Source organism: Mizuhopecten yessoensis, unplaced genomic scaffold (assembly GCF_002113885.1).
Source record: "Mizuhopecten yessoensis strain PY_sf001 unplaced genomic scaffold, ASM211388v2 scaffold10497, whole genome shotgun sequence".
Taxonomy (NCBI): domain Eukaryota; kingdom Metazoa; phylum Mollusca; class Bivalvia; order Pectinida; family Pectinidae; genus Mizuhopecten; species Mizuhopecten yessoensis.
In genome coordinates, this window is record NW_018408576.1 from 68565 (window position 1) to 90474 (window position 21910).

The following is a 21910-nucleotide window of genomic DNA, read 5'->3' on the forward strand; positions in this document are numbered from 1 at the left end:
GAGCACGAGAGGGGGACATGGATGCCCCCCTCTCGTAAGGGGGGTACGGGGGGTCTCCCCCTGATTATTTTGAATATGTAGATGGCCGGAGATTGCATTTCAACACCTTTCCATCATAAAATCAACAAATTATCTGGCCTCAGATTGGTGTATATTACCCTGTAAAGTCTCTCTTTTTTAGTTTTGATGTGATGTTTTTTAAGCATCTTGGCACACTTCCGTATATTCATGACTACCACACAGTTGCGTAATTCCTTTGTATGTTATGGCTGAATGCACTTCTAATATACTTTAATTTACCTCTATAAAAAAAAATGACTAATTTTCGTTATTGAAAATCGCTATATCTATTGGTTATTACAAAAAACTGTTGGTTGAACAGTTTTCGTTTTTGAAAGCATTTCACGACTTTGGAAGCCGTTGAAAAACGAGACATCAAAAGAAACTCGATTTCGTTTTTTTTTAATCCTTATGAAACTGGTACATTATCATACTGAAGTGGAAATTAGTACAAAAATAAGTGTGATAATACCATAATTTTAACAGAGGTTTGAGAAATGCAAATCAACATTAAGGAGAGTCTCAAAATTAAAGCAGTTGTCTTCAAGTTCAAGTACTTTTAAACTTAACTTGAGGCTTACGGTTCATCGGTTCAAAATACAACATAACATATATACAGTAACACAAGAGTACAGCATATACTATTAATATGATCACCCTACTTTTGATACAATCAATAATATAACCATACAAAGTCCATATGCACCCAAACCCACTCATGAGCGCAAATATTGCATAGGTACGGCGCCAGTTGGGTGACGGGGTGGGGTGGGGTGCTACGGGGGAAGGGTCACGCGCCCCTCCTTCCCCATCCTGAGTTACCCACAGGCACCGGATGGGTGAGTCACTCAATCATGGTGGGGAAGGGGTGCGCACCTGATTATGGAGTGGGTGAGGTGCGGAAAGGGAGGGGCGCAACCACCTGACCATCGAGTTCAAGGAGGGAGGCGGATAGGGGGCGGGAGACCGGGGGCTAGGGAAGGAGGTTTCCGGGAGTTAGGGCGGGAACCGGGAGTTAGGGGCGGGAACCATGAGTTAGGGGGCGGGAACCGGGAAATAATGACCCCCTGTCCGTTTTTTCCTCAAGTCAAAGATTTAGCATGTAGGAATCCAGAAAATATCACAAATTAGTTGTCGTCCATGTAATAAGAAGTGAATATATCACAGAACCATCATAGACACTGATCGTGATCAGAACTAAAACAGGACAGGTCATAACGATACCTACCACGGAGGATCATATGGACATCAATTAGCATGCAATTGATATACTCCGGCGTTGTTTGTTATACCCGATGGGGCGGGATGTTATAGATGGAAAGGGGGGAGAAAGGGGACGGGAGGTGGGATGATGGGGGCCGGTGATGTCGACCCCCCCCCCCCTTCCCTTCAAGGACCTGAAGGGATCTCGAGATGGAAGGATAAATCTAAAAGACATCTCACAAGAAAAGGACATAGGTACATAGGGATGTTGGTAGACGGGAAACTTAATTTCTCGACTCATTAGGAGATTATTCGTTTATTTGGATCGTGTTTCATTCAAACTTATTTTCATGGCATTAGTAAGACCTCATTTAGAATATGCAGTCAGTGTTACGAGTCCATATAAAAGGTACAAAGAAGTGCCACGAAACTATTACCAGTTACAGTAATGACAGCTGTCAATCAAATTAACTTTAATTAGTGAACGGGCACACAGACTGGGAAGGAAGAAAGTAGGACCAAATAGTAAGGCAAGAGGAATAATAGTAAAGTTCGGAAGGTGGAAACATAAACAGAGGGTAAAAAACGCGGTGAAAGAAAAACTATCGAAAGACAGTGGTTATAAAGGGAAAACTAGGGTTTCGGAAGACTACAGCCAGGAACTGAGAAATATTAGAAAGGAACTACTGGACGCGATACCCAGCATAAAGACTGAAAATCCTGGAAAGAAAGTGTTTTTAAATTATGATAAAGTTACAGCTGGGAGAAATATTTATAAATATGACACCTGTGTAAGCGAAGTATATCTTGTAACCGATCGCAGACAAAATGACGGGAACTCAAGTTTTGGAGGATGACGGGATGGCCGTAGCCAAAGTATAACTNGGCATAGAAATTGTACAAACAAAGTTTGTTAAAAGACTATTGAGAGTAAAGCAATCAACTTCAAACTTGGCTGTTCTGGGTGAATTAGGGAGACATCCCATGTGTGTTGTTTATTATAAAAAGTGTATAAAGTATTGGTTTAATATTTTAAGTATGGACTCCTCTAGATATCCACGAAGGTGCTATGATATGTTAGTAAATTTACACAATGCTGGAAGAGTAACTTGGGCTACAAATATTAGAGATCTATTGTACAAATATGGATTTCATTATGTATGGATATATCATGAAGTTGGCGATGTAAATAGTTTTATGAGACTGTTTACCCAAAGAGTAAAAGACACTTGTATGCAAGAATGGGATTTTGGAATAAATAACTCTAATAAACTGAATTTTTACTCGGATGTCAAAACTTTAATTGAACCCGAACGATACTTATATTGTATTACAAATAAGTCTCATAAAATTGCTCTAACCAGGCTGCGTGTATCCAGTCATGAATTATTTATTGAAAAAGGTCGTGAACTAAAAATTCCAAGGGAAGAAAGATTATGTAATTACTGTTTATATACAAACAATACAAGACTCATTGAAGATGAATATCATTTTTTATTACACTGTCCATTATATGAACATATAAGACAAATGTGTGCATTGGAAAACTATGTTGAAGCAAAATATATGTTAATAACTGGAAATGAAGATAAATTAAGAAATGTTGCTAAATTTGTATATTTAGCTTTTGAAGCAAGATCAAATTATATTATATCTGTGACATCACAAATTTAGTATTATTAAATCGGAAGTCAGTGCTATATATTAGTAAATTGTACGTTATAAGGTACTCTGCAGAAATTGCTTTTGATGTAAAAATTGTGTGAATATGGTTATTATGTACTGTGCAAATTGTACTAATGGGCTAGTTGGCCTTGAAATACTTAATAAAATATCTTGAACTTGAACTTGAACATTATACCACGGACTTAGATAACATAATTTCGTGATTATACCTTTCGTATGTTACGTAATGAGATTAACTGGTCTTACCAAGTATGACACTTAAGTTTCGGACAAAGGACAGGTTAATTGCCTTGCCTGTTCGGGTACTCACCAGTCAGAATAGAGAGATAAGTGACAGCTGTCAATCAAATTAACTTTAATGTGTTAATTGTCAATGTATCAATGTTCTACATGTCTTGTAATCAGTTAGGAGCTAGGACCCGTACGGGTAGATTTTTGGATACTCCACAAATCGCCAGCCGACTTAGATACAGTTATATAACAAATTTTATATTTGGACTACAATTCAACGTCTTGGAATTCTACTTTCAAACTACACATTACAACGAACAGAAATTTTCGTTGTGATATATATGCGCACCGTCGTTATGATTTAGATGAAGTAATACGGCTAAAAATTAACTCTTTACTTTTATCTGCTTTGCACTATTTAAAGACTACCTCGCAGCGTTAATCAGTTTGGGAAAAATTAAAAATTCTGTCGAAAAAGAAAAAGAAACCATTGATTCTTGACATATACCAGTATTGTTATTTTTCATAGGCTAAATAAATGCTGATTTTCTTGTTGAAACTAATTAAACTTCGCTGCATTATTTCGTCCAACTGTCCAATAAATCATACAACCAGCACGTGTACGTATGTCGCTCTAGTCACTCCTTGATATAATTATGATTATAACCAGGGACATTATACGTCCCTGTTATAACCGACGTCACGCTATCAGATCATCAGATATCTTAGCAGACTTATTAAACTGTGAAGTTGGGATTAAATATCACTCCCTTACAAAGTCCATGATCTTATAGTGTTTTGCAGCGTCCGCCTGACAACTTTTTTTGCACAGCTTCTGAGAGAACAGCCAAAGTCCTAATGTCCGACAGCTGGATGGGCATTGGCTTGAGTGCTTAAAGGTTCCTCGTATACACATCTGTACATATTTCATTAGGTGGTCACATAGATCAAATACGTTACACATTCAAAGCAGTTAACATTAAAATGAGACCTGGTTAAGCCTGGCCTTGGCATATGGTTTACAGTTTTATGAATTTTAATTGATCCGACATTTGCAGTGGTCTACAACTTTCGGCACTGAAAACGGAATTGATTCCACCCATCATGGAAAACATGTTCCACACATTGATATCAAATTGGCTCTTCATTACAGCCTGTATAAAGAGCAGTTAATTAATGCACATCAAGGGGTCACCGTAGTGCCATAGCATCTACCATCCGGGGTAACGATACATAATATTACATACAACTATCGTTACGTCCCCACGGTCCCAGGGATACAGACAGCGACCGCGAGGTCACCACTTGGCTACTGATCTAATGAGAGTCGGATAGTGCGACTGATTGGTGACCGCTGCAACTGAACTTTGGGACCGTTCATTGACTATAGTTCTGGAGCACACATAAAATAAAAGGAATATGAAATTTCTGAAAAATTAAGTTGTCAATATATAAACCATACGTAGAACAGTTGCAGTTGTGGCTCATTCAATCGCCGCACTGTGGTACCAATTTGCACTTAAAATACCATTGCTCTGAGACCTCACAGAGAGAGACCAATGAAACTTCTGAGCAACCAAATCGGTCCCATCAATGCAGTCACTTGAGCATGTACGAAAGACTGGCTGCGACTGAAAAGGTTTTGAGACTGCTCTGAAACTTTGTACCGACCTCAGTGAAACCTTTCAGAGACATCTGAAATCTCTGTGATTGTATGTTTTTGCCGCGAAGAGACTGCATCGCGGTTGTTCTCTGAGACTGGGGCTTTATGATAATGCTAGGTTGGGAAAGTTCGGTTCAGAATTCAAAGAGTTGTATTTAAACTATAGTATATGTTTTAGTTTTCTACACTCCTTTGTACTAATTGTCCATCATTAGTTATGCCCATGCTTAACATGGACCAATTAGATAGTAAAGATACTCCATTATTGTGCCCATTTAATATTATTAATTATGAAGTTCTTTTAAAAGGTATGTGTTTTAAAATGACATTGTGTCTTTGTTTTTGTGATCACTATAACTTCAATAAGCAAACTACCCAGTAGATATACCTGTAACAGAGAAGTGGGCAGTAACACCCAGTATATATATATCTGTAACAGAGATGTTGGCAGTAACACCCAGTAGATATACCTGTAACAGAGAAGTGGGCAGTAACACCCAGTAGATATATCTGTAACAGACAAGTAGGCAGTAACACCCAGTAGATGTACCTGTAACAGACAAGTAGGCAGTAACACCCAATAGATATACCTGTAACAGACAAGTAGGCAGCAACACCCAGTAGATATATCTGTAACAGAGAAGTGGGCAGTAACACCCAGTATATATATCTGTAACAGAGATGTTGGCAGTAACACCCAGTAGATATACCTATAACAGAGAAGTGGGCAGTAACACCCAGTAGATATATCTGTAACAGACAAGTAGGCAGTAACACCCAGTAGATATACCTGTAACAGACAAGAAGGCAGTAACACCCAGTAGATATACCTGGAACAGACAAGTAGGCAGTAACACCCAGTAGATATACCTGTAACAGCCAAGTAGGCATTAACACCCAGTAGATATACCTGTGACAGACAAGTAGGCAGGAACGCCCAGTAGATATACCTGTAACAGAGATGTTGGCAGTAACACCCAGTAGATATCCCTGTAACAGAGAAGTGGGCAGTACCACCCAGTAGATATACCTGGAGCAGACAAGTAGGCAGTAACACCAAGTAGATATACCTGTAACAGAGATGTTGGCAGTAACACCCAGTAGATATATATGTAACAGACAAGTAGGCAGTATCAAACATGAAGCCCAAGCTACAATGTTCACTTCTGTTCCACGTCTTCATTCATTATCAGTATAGTCCTTATTTTATTCAGTATCAATTTTTTTTTGTGCATACATGTATATGACTGAGAATTTAACACTCTGGCAGGTTATCCCACTCCAATAGAGTATTTTGCATTCCAACATAAAATCACTGATGTTAAATTTAATAGAAACATTTTTGCATGAAACACCAAGTCATTTTCATAGTAATTTACTTGTAATATTTATTTCAATATTCTTTACAGTACATATACATAGCATTGATATCCAGTGACATGGTTTCTACCTGTGATCCACCCAGCCCCGGGGTTACAGGTCATCTGCATAATACTGCAATCAAGTGTAATCTACAGTACGCCTGCATGGCTATGGCAATACAATACTGTTGTTAAGTAATATCACAGACTCATTTCACAGCTGAACATGTCAGGCATGCAGAAAAATAATTAATAATCTTTTTAAAAAACAATTAAGATGTAAACATAAAAATATATAAGACAAATCTTAGTTCAGTAAAAAATAATACTTGAAAAGACATTGTTCTAGGTTGTAAAATGATATTTTGCATAAATAAAGCCATGACAATTGTTAAGAAATTGATGTCAACATACAATTTATAGCTTGTCATGAACATTGATCATTTCAAACAATTATGAATAACTTGTGTTCTCAATATGTTACAGCAATGTTGTTTGGAAATACATGGATACTCATTCTGATAAATTGCCTCGCATTTATACACTTGGTTTCCACACCACCATTATAACATCTGTGTGCCCACTAAAATCTGAATACAAGTACTGCTGCTTAAGAATTAAATCCCTCTCATCCAGAGAACCACAAAACATACTACAGACATTCTCAATTTGTTATATTTTTGACAACATGTAAAATAGAAAGCAGTTGAAAGCACTTCACAGAGAAATAATTAAATACATATAACAGTTTTTATCCTATCCAACATATTGTCTGTTTGCAGATCCCAGGCTCAGATAACAATGAGGGTACACCAAGTTTACCTCTCCAAATCCTATCTTCATCATCCACTTTCATTTTTTTATTGTACGTGTATTCCTAGTATCATTTTCAGTCTTAAATGTTTTTGAAATTGTTTTTAATTTTTTAATTCTTCTTACAGTTTGTTAGTTTCATCATGGCTTCCTCCATTCAAATTTAGCCAACTCATAAATCATTTCACAGAAAGCAGTATAATCAACATCATCCTTGCCGCCAATCTTCACGTCAAATTTGAACCACAGTAACTCAAATTCCTGCTCACTGACAAGGCTGCCTAGCTCCAGCTCGCTGAGTACTCTACGGAACTGTGACCTTGACACCGTCCCATTGTGGACCCTGTCATAATCCTCAAACAATGGGAATAACTGCATCTGGTGTTTCNTACAAGTATTGCTGCTTAAGAATTAAATCCCTCTCATCCAGAGAACCACAAAACATACTACAGACATTCTCAATTTGTTATATTTTTGACAACATGTAAAATAGAAAGCAGTTGAAAGCACTTCACAGAGAAATAATTAAATACATATAACAGTTTTTATCCTATCCAACATATTGTCTGTTTGCAGATCCCAGGCTCAGATAACAATGAGGGTACACCAAGTTTACCTCTCCAAATCCTATCTTCATCATCCACTTTCATTTTTTTATTGTACGTGTATTCCTAGTATCATTTTCAGTCTTAAATGTTTTTGAAATTGTTTTTAATTTTTTAATTCTTCTTACAGTTTGTTAGTTTCATCATGGCTTCCTCCATTCAAATTTAGCCAACTCATAAATCATTTCACAGAAAGCAGTATAATCAACATCATCCTTGCCGCCAATCTTCACGTCAAATTTGAACCACAGTAACTCAAATTCCTGCTCACTGACAAGGCTGCCTAGCTCCAGCTCGCTGAGTACTCTACGGAACTGTGACCTTGACACCGTCCCATTGTGGACCCTGTCATAATCCTCAAACAATGGGAATAACTGCATCTGGTGTTTCCTTACCTGCAATTCAAATAAATGAAATAATTCATCATTTTTTTTTCAACAAATACCTATAGATGGTGAGAATTCTTTCTAAGTTAAATTTAGAGGTAAATTACCTTTGATTTCAACTGAAGACATTATGGAAAAGTACTTTCACTTAATTACCTTCTCGGCTATTCTGTTCATGCAGGCTTGCCACTTGATTTCAGCATCTCCCTCCAGTTTGTTGAGGGCCCACTCCTGGGGAGGTTTGAACTGAACAGGGTTCTGTAGGGGAGCCTTCTCCAGCTCCTTAAAGGTGAAAATGGACTCCACCTCATCACAGAACCTCAGGTAGTCAACATATTCAGCATCCCCATAGGTCTGGTATCTACAAGACATATGTAAATTAACATCAAACTGGTACCTACATGTAAATTAACATTTACCTGGTACATAACCTTCACGTAAATCATGTTTCACTGGACTTACAATGTCAATGTAATATATGCTAGGGAACATCCCACCATTTTGTGTTTTTCAGGTATCCCGACCCAGCTCTAGTAAAATGAGTGACAACTGCTAACTGCAGCTTTGAATGTCCTCCATTAAAGTGACTGACAACTGCTGACATGAGTGTTACTTGTTCTCTAGTAAAATGAATGACAACTGCTGACAAGAGTGTTACTTGTTCTTTAGTAAAATGAATGACAACTGCTGACAAAAGTGTGTTCTTTAGTAAAAGTGAATGACAACTGCTGACATGAGTGTTACTTGTCTTCTTGTAAAGTGAATGACAACTGATGACAAGAGTGTTGCTTGTCCTCTAGTAAAGTGAATGACAACTGCTGACAAGTGTGTTACTTGTCCTCTAGTAAAGTGAATGACAACTGCTAACATGAGTGTTACTTGTCTTCTTGTAAAGTGAATGACAACTGATGACAAGAGTGTTGCTTGTCCTCTAGTAAAGTGAATGACAACTGCTGACATGAGTGTTACTTGTCCTCTTGTAAAGTGAATGACAACTGCTGACAAGTGTGTTACTTGTCCTCTTGTAAAGTCACTGACAACTGCTGACATGAGTGTTATTTGTTCTCTAGTGAAGTGAATGACAACTGCTGACAAGTGTGTTACTTGTCCTCCAGTAAAGTCACTGACAACTGCTAACATGAGTGTTATTTGTTCTCTAGTAAAGTGAATGACAACTGCTGAAAAGTGTGTTACTTGTCCTCTAGTAAAGTGAATGTCAAATGCTGACAAGAGTGTTACTTGACCTCTAGTAAAGTGAATGACAACTGCTGACAAGAGTGTGTTACTTGTCCTCCAGTAATGTGAATGTCAACTGCTGACAAGTGTGTTACTTGTCCCCTAGTAAAGTGAATGACAACTGCTGACAAGTGTGTTGCTTGTCCTCTAGTAAAGTGAATGACAACTGCTGAAAAGAGTGTTTTACTTGTCCTCCAGTAATGTTAATGACAACTGCTGACAAGTGTGTCACTTGTCCTCTAGTAAAGTGAATGACAACTGCTGACATGAGTGTTACTTGTCCTCTTGTAAAGTGAATGACAACTGCTGACAAGTGTGTTGCTTGTCCTCTAGTAAAGTGAATGACAACTGCTGACATGAGTGTTACTTGTTCTCTAGTAAAAGTGAATGACAACTGCTGACATGAGTGTTACTTGTCCTCTTGTAAAATGAATGACAACTGCTGACAAGAGTGTTACTTGTCCTCTAGTAAAGTGAATGACAACTGCTGAAAAGAGTGTTTTACTTGTCCTCCAGTAATGTTAATGACAACTGCTGACAAGTGTGTTACTTGTCCTCTTGTAAAGTCACTGACAACTGCTGACATGAGTGTTATTTGTTCTCTAGTAAAATGAATGACAACTGCTGACATGAGTGTTACTTGTCTTCTTGTAAAGTGAATGACAGCTGCTGACATGAGTGTTACTTGTTCTCTAGTAAAAGTGAATGACAACTGCTGACATGAGTGGTACTTGTCTTCTTGTAAAGTGAATGACAACTGATGACAAGAGTGTTGCTTGTCCTCTAGTAAAGTGGATGACAACTGCTGACAAGTGTGTTACTTGTCCTCTTGTAAAGTCACTGACAACTGCTGACATGAGTGTTATTTGTTCTCTAGTAAAGTGAATGACAACTGCTGAAAAGTGTGTTACTTGTCCTCTAGTAAAGTGAATGACAACTGCTGTAAAGAGTGTGTTACTAGTCCTCCAGTAATGTGAATGACAGCAGCAGCTTACCTGTCTTCTAGTATAGAGGCCTCACTCTCCTTCAGCTCAAAGCGACACAGATCCAGAGCTCTCCTGAATGATGTTTTCAGCATTCTGCCAGATCTTAGCTTGTCATAGTCCCTCATGAACTCTATCACTCGAATACGCTCTTTGCTCACCTTAAAAACATGAGCCAATATGTAAATTAGCTTCAGCATAAAAATGAATGTTCTTCACAATGGCATCCCCATCCCCAATGACATTTGTTATGGCTAGAACAAGTGTCTCAGGTAGGAGATGCAGTTTCATTGTAAAGATTGTTTTAGTTTTCCTTCTTTTGAATCCAATGTAATGTAATATTATTTTATAGGAAATCAATTGTTTTTGCGCAAAAAAGTATGTATGAGGACAAAAATGAACAATAGTATCTTATGATCAGAACAATAGTTGCCCATCCCACACCAAAGTGTCATACTTAGAATCCTTCTGATGGTTCTGGTATTTAAGTGTATGAAACTATTGAATTGTAATATGAAGTATATATATGGACATTTGTAGATTATTACTTGGTAAAGTTGAATCATATCTAGGTTGTGGTGAAAGGTAAAAACATGTTGTACCTTACTTCACTAGGTGAAGGAATATGTATCTTTAAATATGTTTAAAAAAAAGTTTTCATTGTGTATAAAAATTGCCTTATAAAAGGTACGGTAATTGTACAGATATTGCCCCCCTTTGTTCATAATCAATTCATTTTAAATTGCTTCTTAATAACAGGAAATTTTGGCTCAAATTTGAATTTAGACTTTGCCTTTGTATTGTAATATAAGTAAAAATATCAACAAAGTTTCATCAAAAGTTGGTCATAGTTTGATAAAAAAAAATCTCCAGAAACTGATGACCAATCAGAGCTCAGTATGCTAATTAATTATTCCCAGATTTTGCTCAATTTTGAAGTTAGCTTTGTACAATATCACTATTGATCAAGTTTAATCAGGATCCAGTGATAGTTCATGAATTGATTATACTGGAACATTCCGTCTACCAATCAGAGCACTCCGTGCTATCCATATTTTGGTCAACCTCTACATGCTTATCAAGTTTTACCAATGAGTTATATTTCAGTTACATATATTTATGATATCTTGTGGAAACCAAAGTGTGGATGAGGGATGGATAGACAGACAGTCACCATGTCATAATATCATGGGGGGATTAAAAATGTGTATCAAAATCAAACGTTTCATTGTTGATGTAGTTTCATGTGTTAAAATTTTACCTTTGTTTTCACTTTCATGAGAACTTCCTCCAAATCTTTTGCAGAATTGGTTTCTGGTAGTTTTGTTTTCTTGTTGGTTAGGCGCAGTTCCTCAAGACGAGTCTCGTACATGAATTTTGGAGATATGATGGGCTGGAGCTCATTGAGGAAGGCCAAGTAGTTGAAGCCAACATCATTACAAAACTTTGCTTCCAGGGCTGCCATTTCTGATTCTGTGGAATGTAGCTCCAACATGGTGAGACACTGTCGGAACTGGGCCACAGTCACGTGACCATTGTTGTGTCTGCAAGGTAAGTCAGACAAACTTCTGATTGTACTCAATTCTTCATAAGCACCATCCATTCAAACAATACTGATACCCACATAAGAACCTGCATACAGTCCTATGTAAGCAGTGCATGACTGTATATACCCCAAATAAGAACCTGCATGCAGTCCTATGTGAGCAGTGCATGACTGTATAAACCCCACATAAGAACCTGCATACAGTCCTATGTGAGCGGTGCTTGACTGTATATACCCCACATAAGAACCTGCATACAGTCCTATGTGAGCGGTGCATGACTGTATATCCCCCACATAAGTACCTGCATGCAGTCCTATGTGAGCGGTGCATGACTGTATATAACCACATTAGTACCTGCATGCAGTCCTATGTGAGTGGTGCATGACTGTATATCCCCCACATAAGAACCTGCATGCAGTCCTATGGGAGCGGGGCATGACTGTATATACCCCACATAAGAACCTGCATGCAGTCCTATGGGAGCAGTGCATGACTGTATAAACCCCACATAAGAACTTGCATGTAGTCCTATGTGAGCGGTGCATGACTGTATATATCCCACATAAGAACTTGCATGCAGTCCTATGTGAGCGGTGCATGATTGTATATACCCACATTAGTACCTGCATGCTGTCCTATGTGAGTGGTGCATGACTGTATATCCCCCACATAAGAACCTGCATGCAGTCCTATGGGAGCAGTGCATGACTGTATAAACCCCACATAAGAACCTGCATTCAGTCCTATGTGAGCGGTGCATGACTGTATATCCCCCACATAAGTACCTGCATGCAGTCCTATGTGAGCGGTGCATGACGGTATATAGCCCACATTAGAACTTGCATGCAGTCCTTTGTGAGCGGTGCATGACTGTATATACCACACATAAGAACCAAGCAGAAGTTACAGCAATCGTGTTTGATGGACATACATGTATACCCCCATATGGTATATTTTCAGTAACAGCGACCTTGATCTTGACCTTAGAAACTTTTAAACCCCTGCTTCACATTACATATCAAAGTTCATCACCATGTCAAATTTCTAAAAGATTAGTGTTTTGGATTCTAAGATAATAACCCACATCTCTGATGCAGGGTCCTATGGAGCAATATCAAAAGTGTTAAATGGCTAGTGTACACAATTTGAAATTCTCCTTTTTGTACCTCCTAAATCCTTCCAAGAACTCGCTGCAGCATCAGCTACCTAGCATCATGCTAGCCTTAATTTATAACATGCAATGAAGCTCTGTTCACTTAAATAATAGATAACACACAAGACAATGGTATTGGCGTAATTAGCTTACCTTTATCAGGATGCCAGAATTTAATTTTTTATCTTTGATCTAAATTTCAATACATTTATTGTCTCATAAAATATTATTTTAGTGAAGGTGCGCCCTTATCTACCCTTAGTGATTATTAACTGGTGCATTAAATATACCCTTAATCTATTTTACAACAATCACGAGTCAAGTTTTTTCAACTTTTATAAATCACTCTTGTTGGCTCAGATAGAAGCACACAAGGGGTCTTAATGTAGGAGAAACAAGAGTATGTGGTGAAAATTTATGTGTGGTTAGGCACTGGTGACCCAGCTACTGTTTCACATCCGATCAGAGAGTTGAACCCTGGCCATCTTAGTGAAAGGCAAATTACTGCTATATTCACTGTGCGACCCAACCACCTGAGGTCACCCTAATCTGTCACACCTGGAACTCACTAGATGACCCTTACCTGTCAGATCTGAGAACATCATCCTTACCTATCAAAATCCTGGAATACTGGTTTGGCCAATACCCTACGTTGGTTAATTCTCTGTCTCAGCCTCTCCATAGTGCTCTCAAACAGGGTCTTGTGGTCCTCTGTGGCATTGGTCCAGTCAATGCTCCCAGGTTTGGGGACCCTGAACATGTCCACAGGGGGGACCTGGTAGGTTGGCTCCTTTTCCAGTCCTGGCTGTGTGAAAACTGCAATCACAACATATTACACATTACACTTGTACCATTTATGTTTTGTAGCTAAATTGTATGGAATATATCACTTTGAGAGTAACTGTTTGATGGCTTTCATACTGGCAGCACTGAGACAGGTTAAATGACAAAGAAGTTATTTTAATCCAGCTCCTTTCACCAGACATGTCCATAATTTTTGCTTATTTCTCATACATCAATTCATAATTATTTCTCTATTCACTATCATTATGGAATCAAAATGCCCAATCAAAGACATGAGGCTCGAAAACATCGTAAATTTCACAAAAAGAAAACATAATCCATTTTAAGTATATTTAAGCTACTGATGAACTGCCCTGACATGTTGTTTATAACTCACCTGTTTCAATATCATAGGTGAATTTGGTCCAGAGGGCCTGGTCTTCCTTGACTGGGTTCTGGTAATAATCAATTAGAACCTGATATTGGGGATCCAGCAGGTCATGCTGTCCCAGCTTACTGAGACCCAGCAGGGACAGGCCCCGTCTAAACTGGCTCTTACTGATGGAGCCACTCCTTAAGGGGTCGTAATCCTGGAAGTACTCAATCACCTGTGGACCAAAAATAATTTTGTGACATCAACATATTTCATAATTGCAAACAGTGAATAGATTTTGAAGATCTCCCAATGTATACCGTATGTTTCATGATTATGCAAAAATAATGATATTTTCATGAGTTTGAAGCACAGGGGAAAATACTCAAGTGTTCTGCAAGCAGCTCTAGCTTACAAATAATATATTGCTGAAAAGTTTATCTATTTGAAAATACTACGTGCTAAGATATGTGCTTTACTCTCAGTTGAGTGCCTAAACACAACAGTTAACGGTTGGTAATTTTTTCAGTATTTTGTAATTTTTGTGTTCTTTCTTGCCATTGATTTAAAATCAAAAAGAGCCCTTTAAATAGTTCATTGAAACACTCTTTTTAATTTCAGTGCTGAAACTGTATACTAACAACATATGTCATTATGTGTGATACGGCACACCAGGAATGCTGTAAAGCTGGTCATTTTTATGTTGTGTTGAATTTTTGCTAATTTTTCCCACTTTTTCCATTATTTGAATGCTCTGACTGCATAATAAAGACCTTATTTACCTTAGAGAAGCAATTTACTTATAAATCACTTATGTAAGCAGCTGACAAGCTGTCAGTATGGCCATGAACATTTTAATATACTTAAAGTAACCACATTATGTACCACAGGATATTTTACCCGTTGTGAAAGGACAGCTACCTGGATTGGATTCATTGAGAAATGCCAGCAAAATTGTAAGAAACTTTCTCTAATAATGCCAAGGCCTGGCTGTCAGGGTCACCCAGAGTCTGGGACAATGTGACAGAACTTACCCAGAGTCTGTTGTTAAGGACAATGTGACAGAGCTTACCCAGAGTCTGTTGTCAAGGATGATGTGACAGAACTTACCCAGAGTCTGTTGTTAAGGATGATGTGACAGAACTTACCCAGAGTCTGTTGTCAAGGATGATGTGACAGAACTTACCCAGAGTCTGTTGTCAAGGATGATGTGACAGAACTTACCCAGAGTCTGTTGTTAAGGACAATGTGACAGAGCTTACCCAGAGTCTGTTGTTAAGGATGATGTGACAGGACTTACCCAGAGTCTGTTGTTAAGGACAATGTGACAGAACTTATCCAGAGTCTGTTGTTAGGGACAATGTGACAGAACTTATCCAGAGTCTGTTGTTAGGGACAATGTGACAGAACTTATCCAGAGTCTGTTGTTAGGGACAATGTGACAGAACTTATCCAGAGTCTGTTGTTAGGGACAATGTGACAGAACTTATCCAGAGTCTGTTGTTAGGGACAATGTGACAGAACTTATCCAGAGTCTGTTGTTAGGGACAATGTGACAGAACTTATCCAGAGTCTGTTGTTAGGGACAATGTGACAGAACTTATCCAGAGTCTGTTGTTAGGGACAATGTGACAGAACTTATCCAGAGTCTGTTGTTAGGGACAATGTGACAGAACTTATCCAGAGTCTGTTGTTAGGGACAATGTGACAGAACTTATCCAGAGTCTGTTGTTAAGGATGATGTGACAGGACTTACCCAGAGTCTGTTGTCAAGGATGATGTGACAGAACTTACCTGGAGTCTGTTGTTAGGGATGATGTGATGGAACTTACCTGAAGTCTGTTGTAATGGACAATGTGACAGAACTTACCCATAGTCTGTTGTTAAGGACAATGTGGCACAACTTACCCGGAGTCTGTTGTTAAGGACAATGTGATAGGACTTACCCAGAGTCTGTTGTTAAGGACAATGTGACAGAACTAACCCAGAGTTTGTTGTAATGGACAATGTGACAGAACTAACCCAGAGTTTGTTGTAAAGGACAATGTGACACAACTTACCCGGAGTCTGTTGGTGAGGACGATGTGTCTGATCCTGGACATGAGGTCCTCATAGCTGACGTTGCTGTCTGTAGCACTGACCGGTTTGGAAGGCACTGGTGTGTTGGTACGATTCTTATCCATCATATTTGCATCATCCAAAGTGTGCCCAACAAATTCTTAATAATAAGAAAAATTGTAAAGAAAATGGGGACTAAGTAAGATGGGAGGTGGTGAGGCAGGATATGGTCACTGGGAGGCACTTTATTAACTTGGTGCAGTAACTGTTCAGACCGACTTAGAAAAAATAAATAAAAAATCTTAATTTCAATCTGTGGGTAAAAAGTTGTGTCTTTTACCTAGAGATTGAAAGATTTAAAATGTTGTTTGTCACTGCACCATTTTCACTTGTGATTTTGCACGATAAAAACATTTCTATTTTGCCCATTTGGGTCCAGTACACATACCAGTATATGACAATCATATATCCTTTGTACTCTGTAGTGTATGTTGTCCAATTGTGTATATAACTATAATTCCAATATTCAATTAAGAAAACACTTTTTATCAGCAAATGAATAGAAAATGTTAAAGAGAATCACATATAATGTGATAGTTATATGTGATAGTACTGAAGTGCAATGATGTAGGGTAAGAAACTGAAAGATTCTTCAAGCCATCATACCTTGGTCAACTGCCTGAACAAATGCGGGATAGTTGACGTCACCACTTGCTGGGTCCTCAAACTTTAAACAGATTAATTTCAGGTCCTCAGCTGCTATGTTAAGGCTAAGGAAATGGAGGATACGTCCAAACTGAGTCTTAGTGACCACCCTGGTGTAGGCAATACCCTGTAACCACATCCATCAATGTTCAAATTAATATAACAGTGTTCATGGCAATGGAACAATTTGAGTGTAATATGGGTACCTAAAAAAAGTATGGACACACAAAAATCACTAAGAGTTAGAATTAGGATAATATGTTTATCTATTGAAAGGTAAATCTTAGTTTCACTCAATCTTGAGATACATAGAGCAAGAAGAGTGCTATCTGACATGATAGGGTATATATATATATCTGACCTACCCGGTCATAATCCTTGAAGTATGGATACATCATGAGTCGTCGCCTCTTGACCTGCTCTGAGATTTCCCCAAGGATGACCCTGATCCTGGCTTCTTGTTCGTCAGACAAAGGTTTCAGTCCCTACACAAATCAACATAAAGTTATTTAACCATCACCAATTTGAACTTATATTCACCAGATACATTGTAATAGTACATGGTAGTACATTAGTACCTGGTATTGAGTACATTCTGGTTTGTTTACAACACAGGCATTATAAAAATGTCAAAGACCCTGACTACATTGTGTTTAAGACAGTATCATGGAACAATTTGGCTGCAAATAACATAAAGATCAAATAAAGAACATCATCTTTAAACCTAGGTTTTACCTGGTAGATGTCAATACTATCTACCAGGAGGTGAAAACACATGATCTTCTAAATCTTTTAACAAGAGTACCGTAAGGCATAACAATATACGTCCGTCGAATATATAAAATGCTATAAAAAATGTAGGAGAAAATGTCTGGACAAAAAATCAAGTACTGAAATGAACAAAGGGCAAGAACTTTTGCAAAGTCGTCAAATCAAAATTCTTTTAAGGGAGACACACCTTCATATCTTGATTATAATGTATACCAAGTTTCAAAGAGATCCGTTGAAAAATGTAGGAGAAGATTGTCGGACAAAAATCAAGTACTGAAATAAACAAAGGGCAATAAATTTTGGAAAAATTGTTGAATCAAATTTCTTTTCAAGAAAACACAACAACATATCATTATTATTTAGCCTACTTAGTTTCAAAGAAATCCGTCAAAAAATGTAGGAGGATTGAGATCTCTGGACAAAAAATCAAATACTGAAATGAACAAAGGGCAATAACTTTTGAAAAAATTGTCGAATCAAAATTCTTTAAGGGAGACACAACTTCATATCATGATTATAATGTATACCAAGTTTCAAAGAGATCGGTCAAAAAACGTAGGAGGAGATTGCCGGACAAACAAAAGTTTACGCCGGACAGACGGACGACACCACACCATAATACTCCCGTCAAACTTGAAGAATTCATTTCAAACTCACTCTATGTAATGTTCCCTTTAATGGTCGCACAACATTCTGAAGTGGTTTCTTGTCCAAATGTGGAATGTTAAATGCTGCAAGTAAAACAGAAGTTTTAATTGTAAAGTACAAAATAATAATTAGCAGACACTGAAACAATGAATATTCCAAGATAAGCTCTACACATCTATTTTTACTCTAAATTTCTCTGCAAATATTCTATACAACAACAAAAAATTGAATACAATATATACAATAAAAAAGAATAATGGAATGACTCCAAGATTATAAACTGACTAAAATAAACAAGAAAAAAAGTAATCCTTGCTGTTATCTTAACATATAATCTGATCCCAAATTTAACCTGTCAAATTTAAAAATGATTTTTGTGTCTACCATTTTCCATCATGTCACAGAACTCCTGGTACTGGACTCGTCCATCTGGCTGTCTGTAATATTCCACCACCTTCTGTATCTCGGCACGTGAAAGCTGGGCCTCCTTCCCTACTGCCAGAGCCAGGCCACACACAAACTGATTTTCTGTGATGATACCACTCCTCAGCTTGTCATGATCCTTAAAAAACTCTGGTGTACGTATCCCGTTTTTAAACACTGCCACCCTGATCTTGTCAAAGATCATGCTGAGAGCTGGATCCACATTTGGCTACAAGAGATAAAGTGATATTACAAAGACCTATAATCATTACCATGTAGAGTATATAATATGTATTGCTTGTTATATGACCATCACTGTTCACAAATGTTTTTCATATATCATGTCACACTTAGTAATCTGTTAATCATGACCTGTAAATCAAATAATTGCAAAATAACATTATGTATATATATATATATACAATAAAATGTGTTATTATCTGACATTCACTTGATCACTGGGGACAAAATTAATAGTTTAATTATAAATTACCTGTACTCTGATGATATTTGATTATGATGTTTAAATGATAATTCATATTGTTTGACAGTCCACTGGCAAAGTCTAAAATTTAATATATTAACCAATGCTTATAAAGAATTCTCCAGGGAAGAGATAATATGAATGCCTACCAGCAATGGCACGAGATCCACATTTCTGTCCAGGACGCTGCTGACAGACTCGGTCAGTTTCTGTCCAATAGCCACAATGTCGTGGTGCAGATTGAGATAGTTGAGGAGACCTGGCTTGTCAGGATCCCGATACTTCATCACCAACATACTCATTTCATTGTCATTGACATCTGGGGGACCAGGAAAACTTCGGTAAAACTGAAAACATACAAAAGTTATTGCCAATTAACATTCCTGTGAAATGTGTTTTGAAATACACTGGTATTTGTGACACTATATAACAATCGCAACATTCACATTATGCCAAAAATATCAATTATATGAGTGAGTTTTTGACATGCATTGACAAAATTTTGTAGCCATTGCATAAAAAAACGCAGCATAAATACTAATATAAAAGCAAAAGCTGAATAAACATCTAGTGTATGAAATGAACATCTAACATATGCAAGCATTTACCTGACTCTCAGTGACTACACCCATGTGATGGCGGTCAAAGTCCTCATAGCAAGTCCTCAGATTGATCCCATGGTACTGATAGAACTGTTGCATTCGATAGAGGAGCTTCAGAATTTTATCTTCTGTCTGAGGACTCAATGGCCGCACAGATCGCTTGGTTCCCAAACTGTGGTGTTATAGAACGACAGTATTGAAAGATAAATGATGCAAAGTAAATGCTAGCTGATATTAAAACATGACCAGTTTTTGAGTCAGTTAAAGGAATTTAATCAAAGTTTTCTAAAAAAAATTATCATGAATAATGTGTATGTGCATCACATCAAACTTGGATGTTACTATGTACTAATACAAAAATCTGTATGTGTAACATAAAAACAACTTACAATTCAGGAGCCTCCTTTTTCTGCAAATGTGGAGAAATTGTTAGATCGCCAGGATTGAAGTTTTTCTCTATTTCCTCACAGAAAGACTTATAGTGCATCCGTTGATCTCGTTTTAAGTCATATTTTTGTCGCAAAATATTTGCTTGTTCATCATCAAGCTGGAGTCCTAGGGTTAGCCATAAACATCGGAAAAACTGCTGGTCTGTTGAAAGGGGAAAAGGGATTTAACATACATCATCCTTCAATTTTTTGTTATTATCTTAAAAGCACATATAATAATCTTAACAAATGGCCTTTTCGGCAATTGTTTTTTAAATATTAATACAAAAACTAGTTTCAATAATTTTATTGGATGTTGATACATTTTATAAGAAGTATTGTAGAAAAAATGTATTAAGGCACGTAAATATGAAAAAGAAAATGTTATAGCCTAAATTTTCATTTTACATACCTGAAATAAATCCTGAACGGAGCTTGTCAAAGTCTTGGAAAAATTCTGTGACTCGTATTCGCTTTGTCTGTGACAGAGTGCGGATATTGTTTTCCAGGTCCGTCGCGGTTACAACTGCAGCTGGCATGTTGACTTCCTTCAAACGAAAATAGACTAAATCAGCAATGACTTGGAATTACGAATTAGGCCTACTGTTAGTCTGTTATTCAATCAAGGTAAACGTACGCATATGGGATTGACACATATGTCAAATATATATATATATATTTCAACTACTCAAAACATGATATTAGACGCTGGTCATTTTGAAGTACAAATATATGACAAACGGCACAATATAGAAAAATCAAGGCGTACAGTACATTATGACTATCACATGATAAAGTCCAATCAACGTAAATAACAACAACACTGAACCCGGGCCATAGTGATATTCAGATCGCGAGTGTCAGTTGCTTTATATGGATGCGCGCGAATCGAAACTTAGCTGGAACTGTTAAAAGGACAATGACATTATGCAAGAACTTAGAAGGAGCCCAGTCTTTACAAATGTTCAACATAAGGTAGGCCTATATATGATATCCACGGTTAGGCAACGGGAAATAAAACAGTCAACAAAACAAACTCTAAAACAGTGCATATCATTAGCTGTCCTCAACATTTGCTTGCGAAATTTAAAATGAAAACTTCTTTAACCAGCAAATATCATTACCTGTGAGATGCAGCTCTCAAAAGTCTTTCAGTTCCTTGTAATCAGTGAAACGTTCTTGAAGACCACCAAGCAGTGTCAGATGTTGAAATGTTGCTTGGATACGGACAACTTCCGGTGAGAACATATCAACTTCCGTCTGGGAGCGGTTAGTATTTTATATCGTTTAGGTAAATAGTATCTCTTGTACCTAACAAGTCAAGGTCTGTGTGCGTGTTTGTTTTTTCAAAATATCATCAATCTTTGAAAATCATATTATCATATTATGATGTCGCCTCATGTTGTAATACTATTAGGAAGACAAATTTCAAGAATATTGTTATTTCTTATACGAGTTGCTTCCCTTTAAACACGAAATCAACGTAACGTCACGCTACCACAATTGGTACACTACCCAAATTGGTACACGGTCAGACAATTGTTCGAATAGTACTTTAAAATTAAATTTCAGCATTTTTCTTTGACAGTATAACAAAATAGATATTTATCAGCATTTCTGCCGAATAGTTTTGTTTTCAGGAACATTTTAAGAGTACACGATGACTTCAAAGTAAACATATCAGAAAACAAGTAAAAACGACGTACGT

General features: G+C 37.4%; 1 protein-coding gene across 1 annotated transcript; it reads right to left on the bottom strand.

Moving 5' to 3' along the window:
* Positions 1–7412: 7412 nt before the first annotated feature.
* On the bottom strand, positions 7413–21435 carry LOC110460860. The gene is made up of 16 exons (XM_021514054.1): positions 21327–21435; positions 20615–20750; positions 20164–20365; positions 19781–19946; positions 19322–19519; positions 18650–18917; positions 18275–18348; positions 17212–17331; positions 16808–16973; positions 16144–16301; positions 14108–14318; positions 13539–13743; positions 11489–11771; positions 10240–10388; positions 8165–8369; positions 7413–8017 (listed from the first exon to the last, which is right to left on the bottom strand). Exons 2-16 carry the CDS (start codon positions 20739–20741, stop codon positions 7766–7768), a joined length of 2784 nt encoding a protein of 927 aa, XP_021369729.1. The 5' UTR covers positions 20742–20750; positions 21327–21435; the 3' UTR covers positions 7413–7765.
* Between the last annotated feature and the right edge of the window lie 475 nt (positions 21436–21910).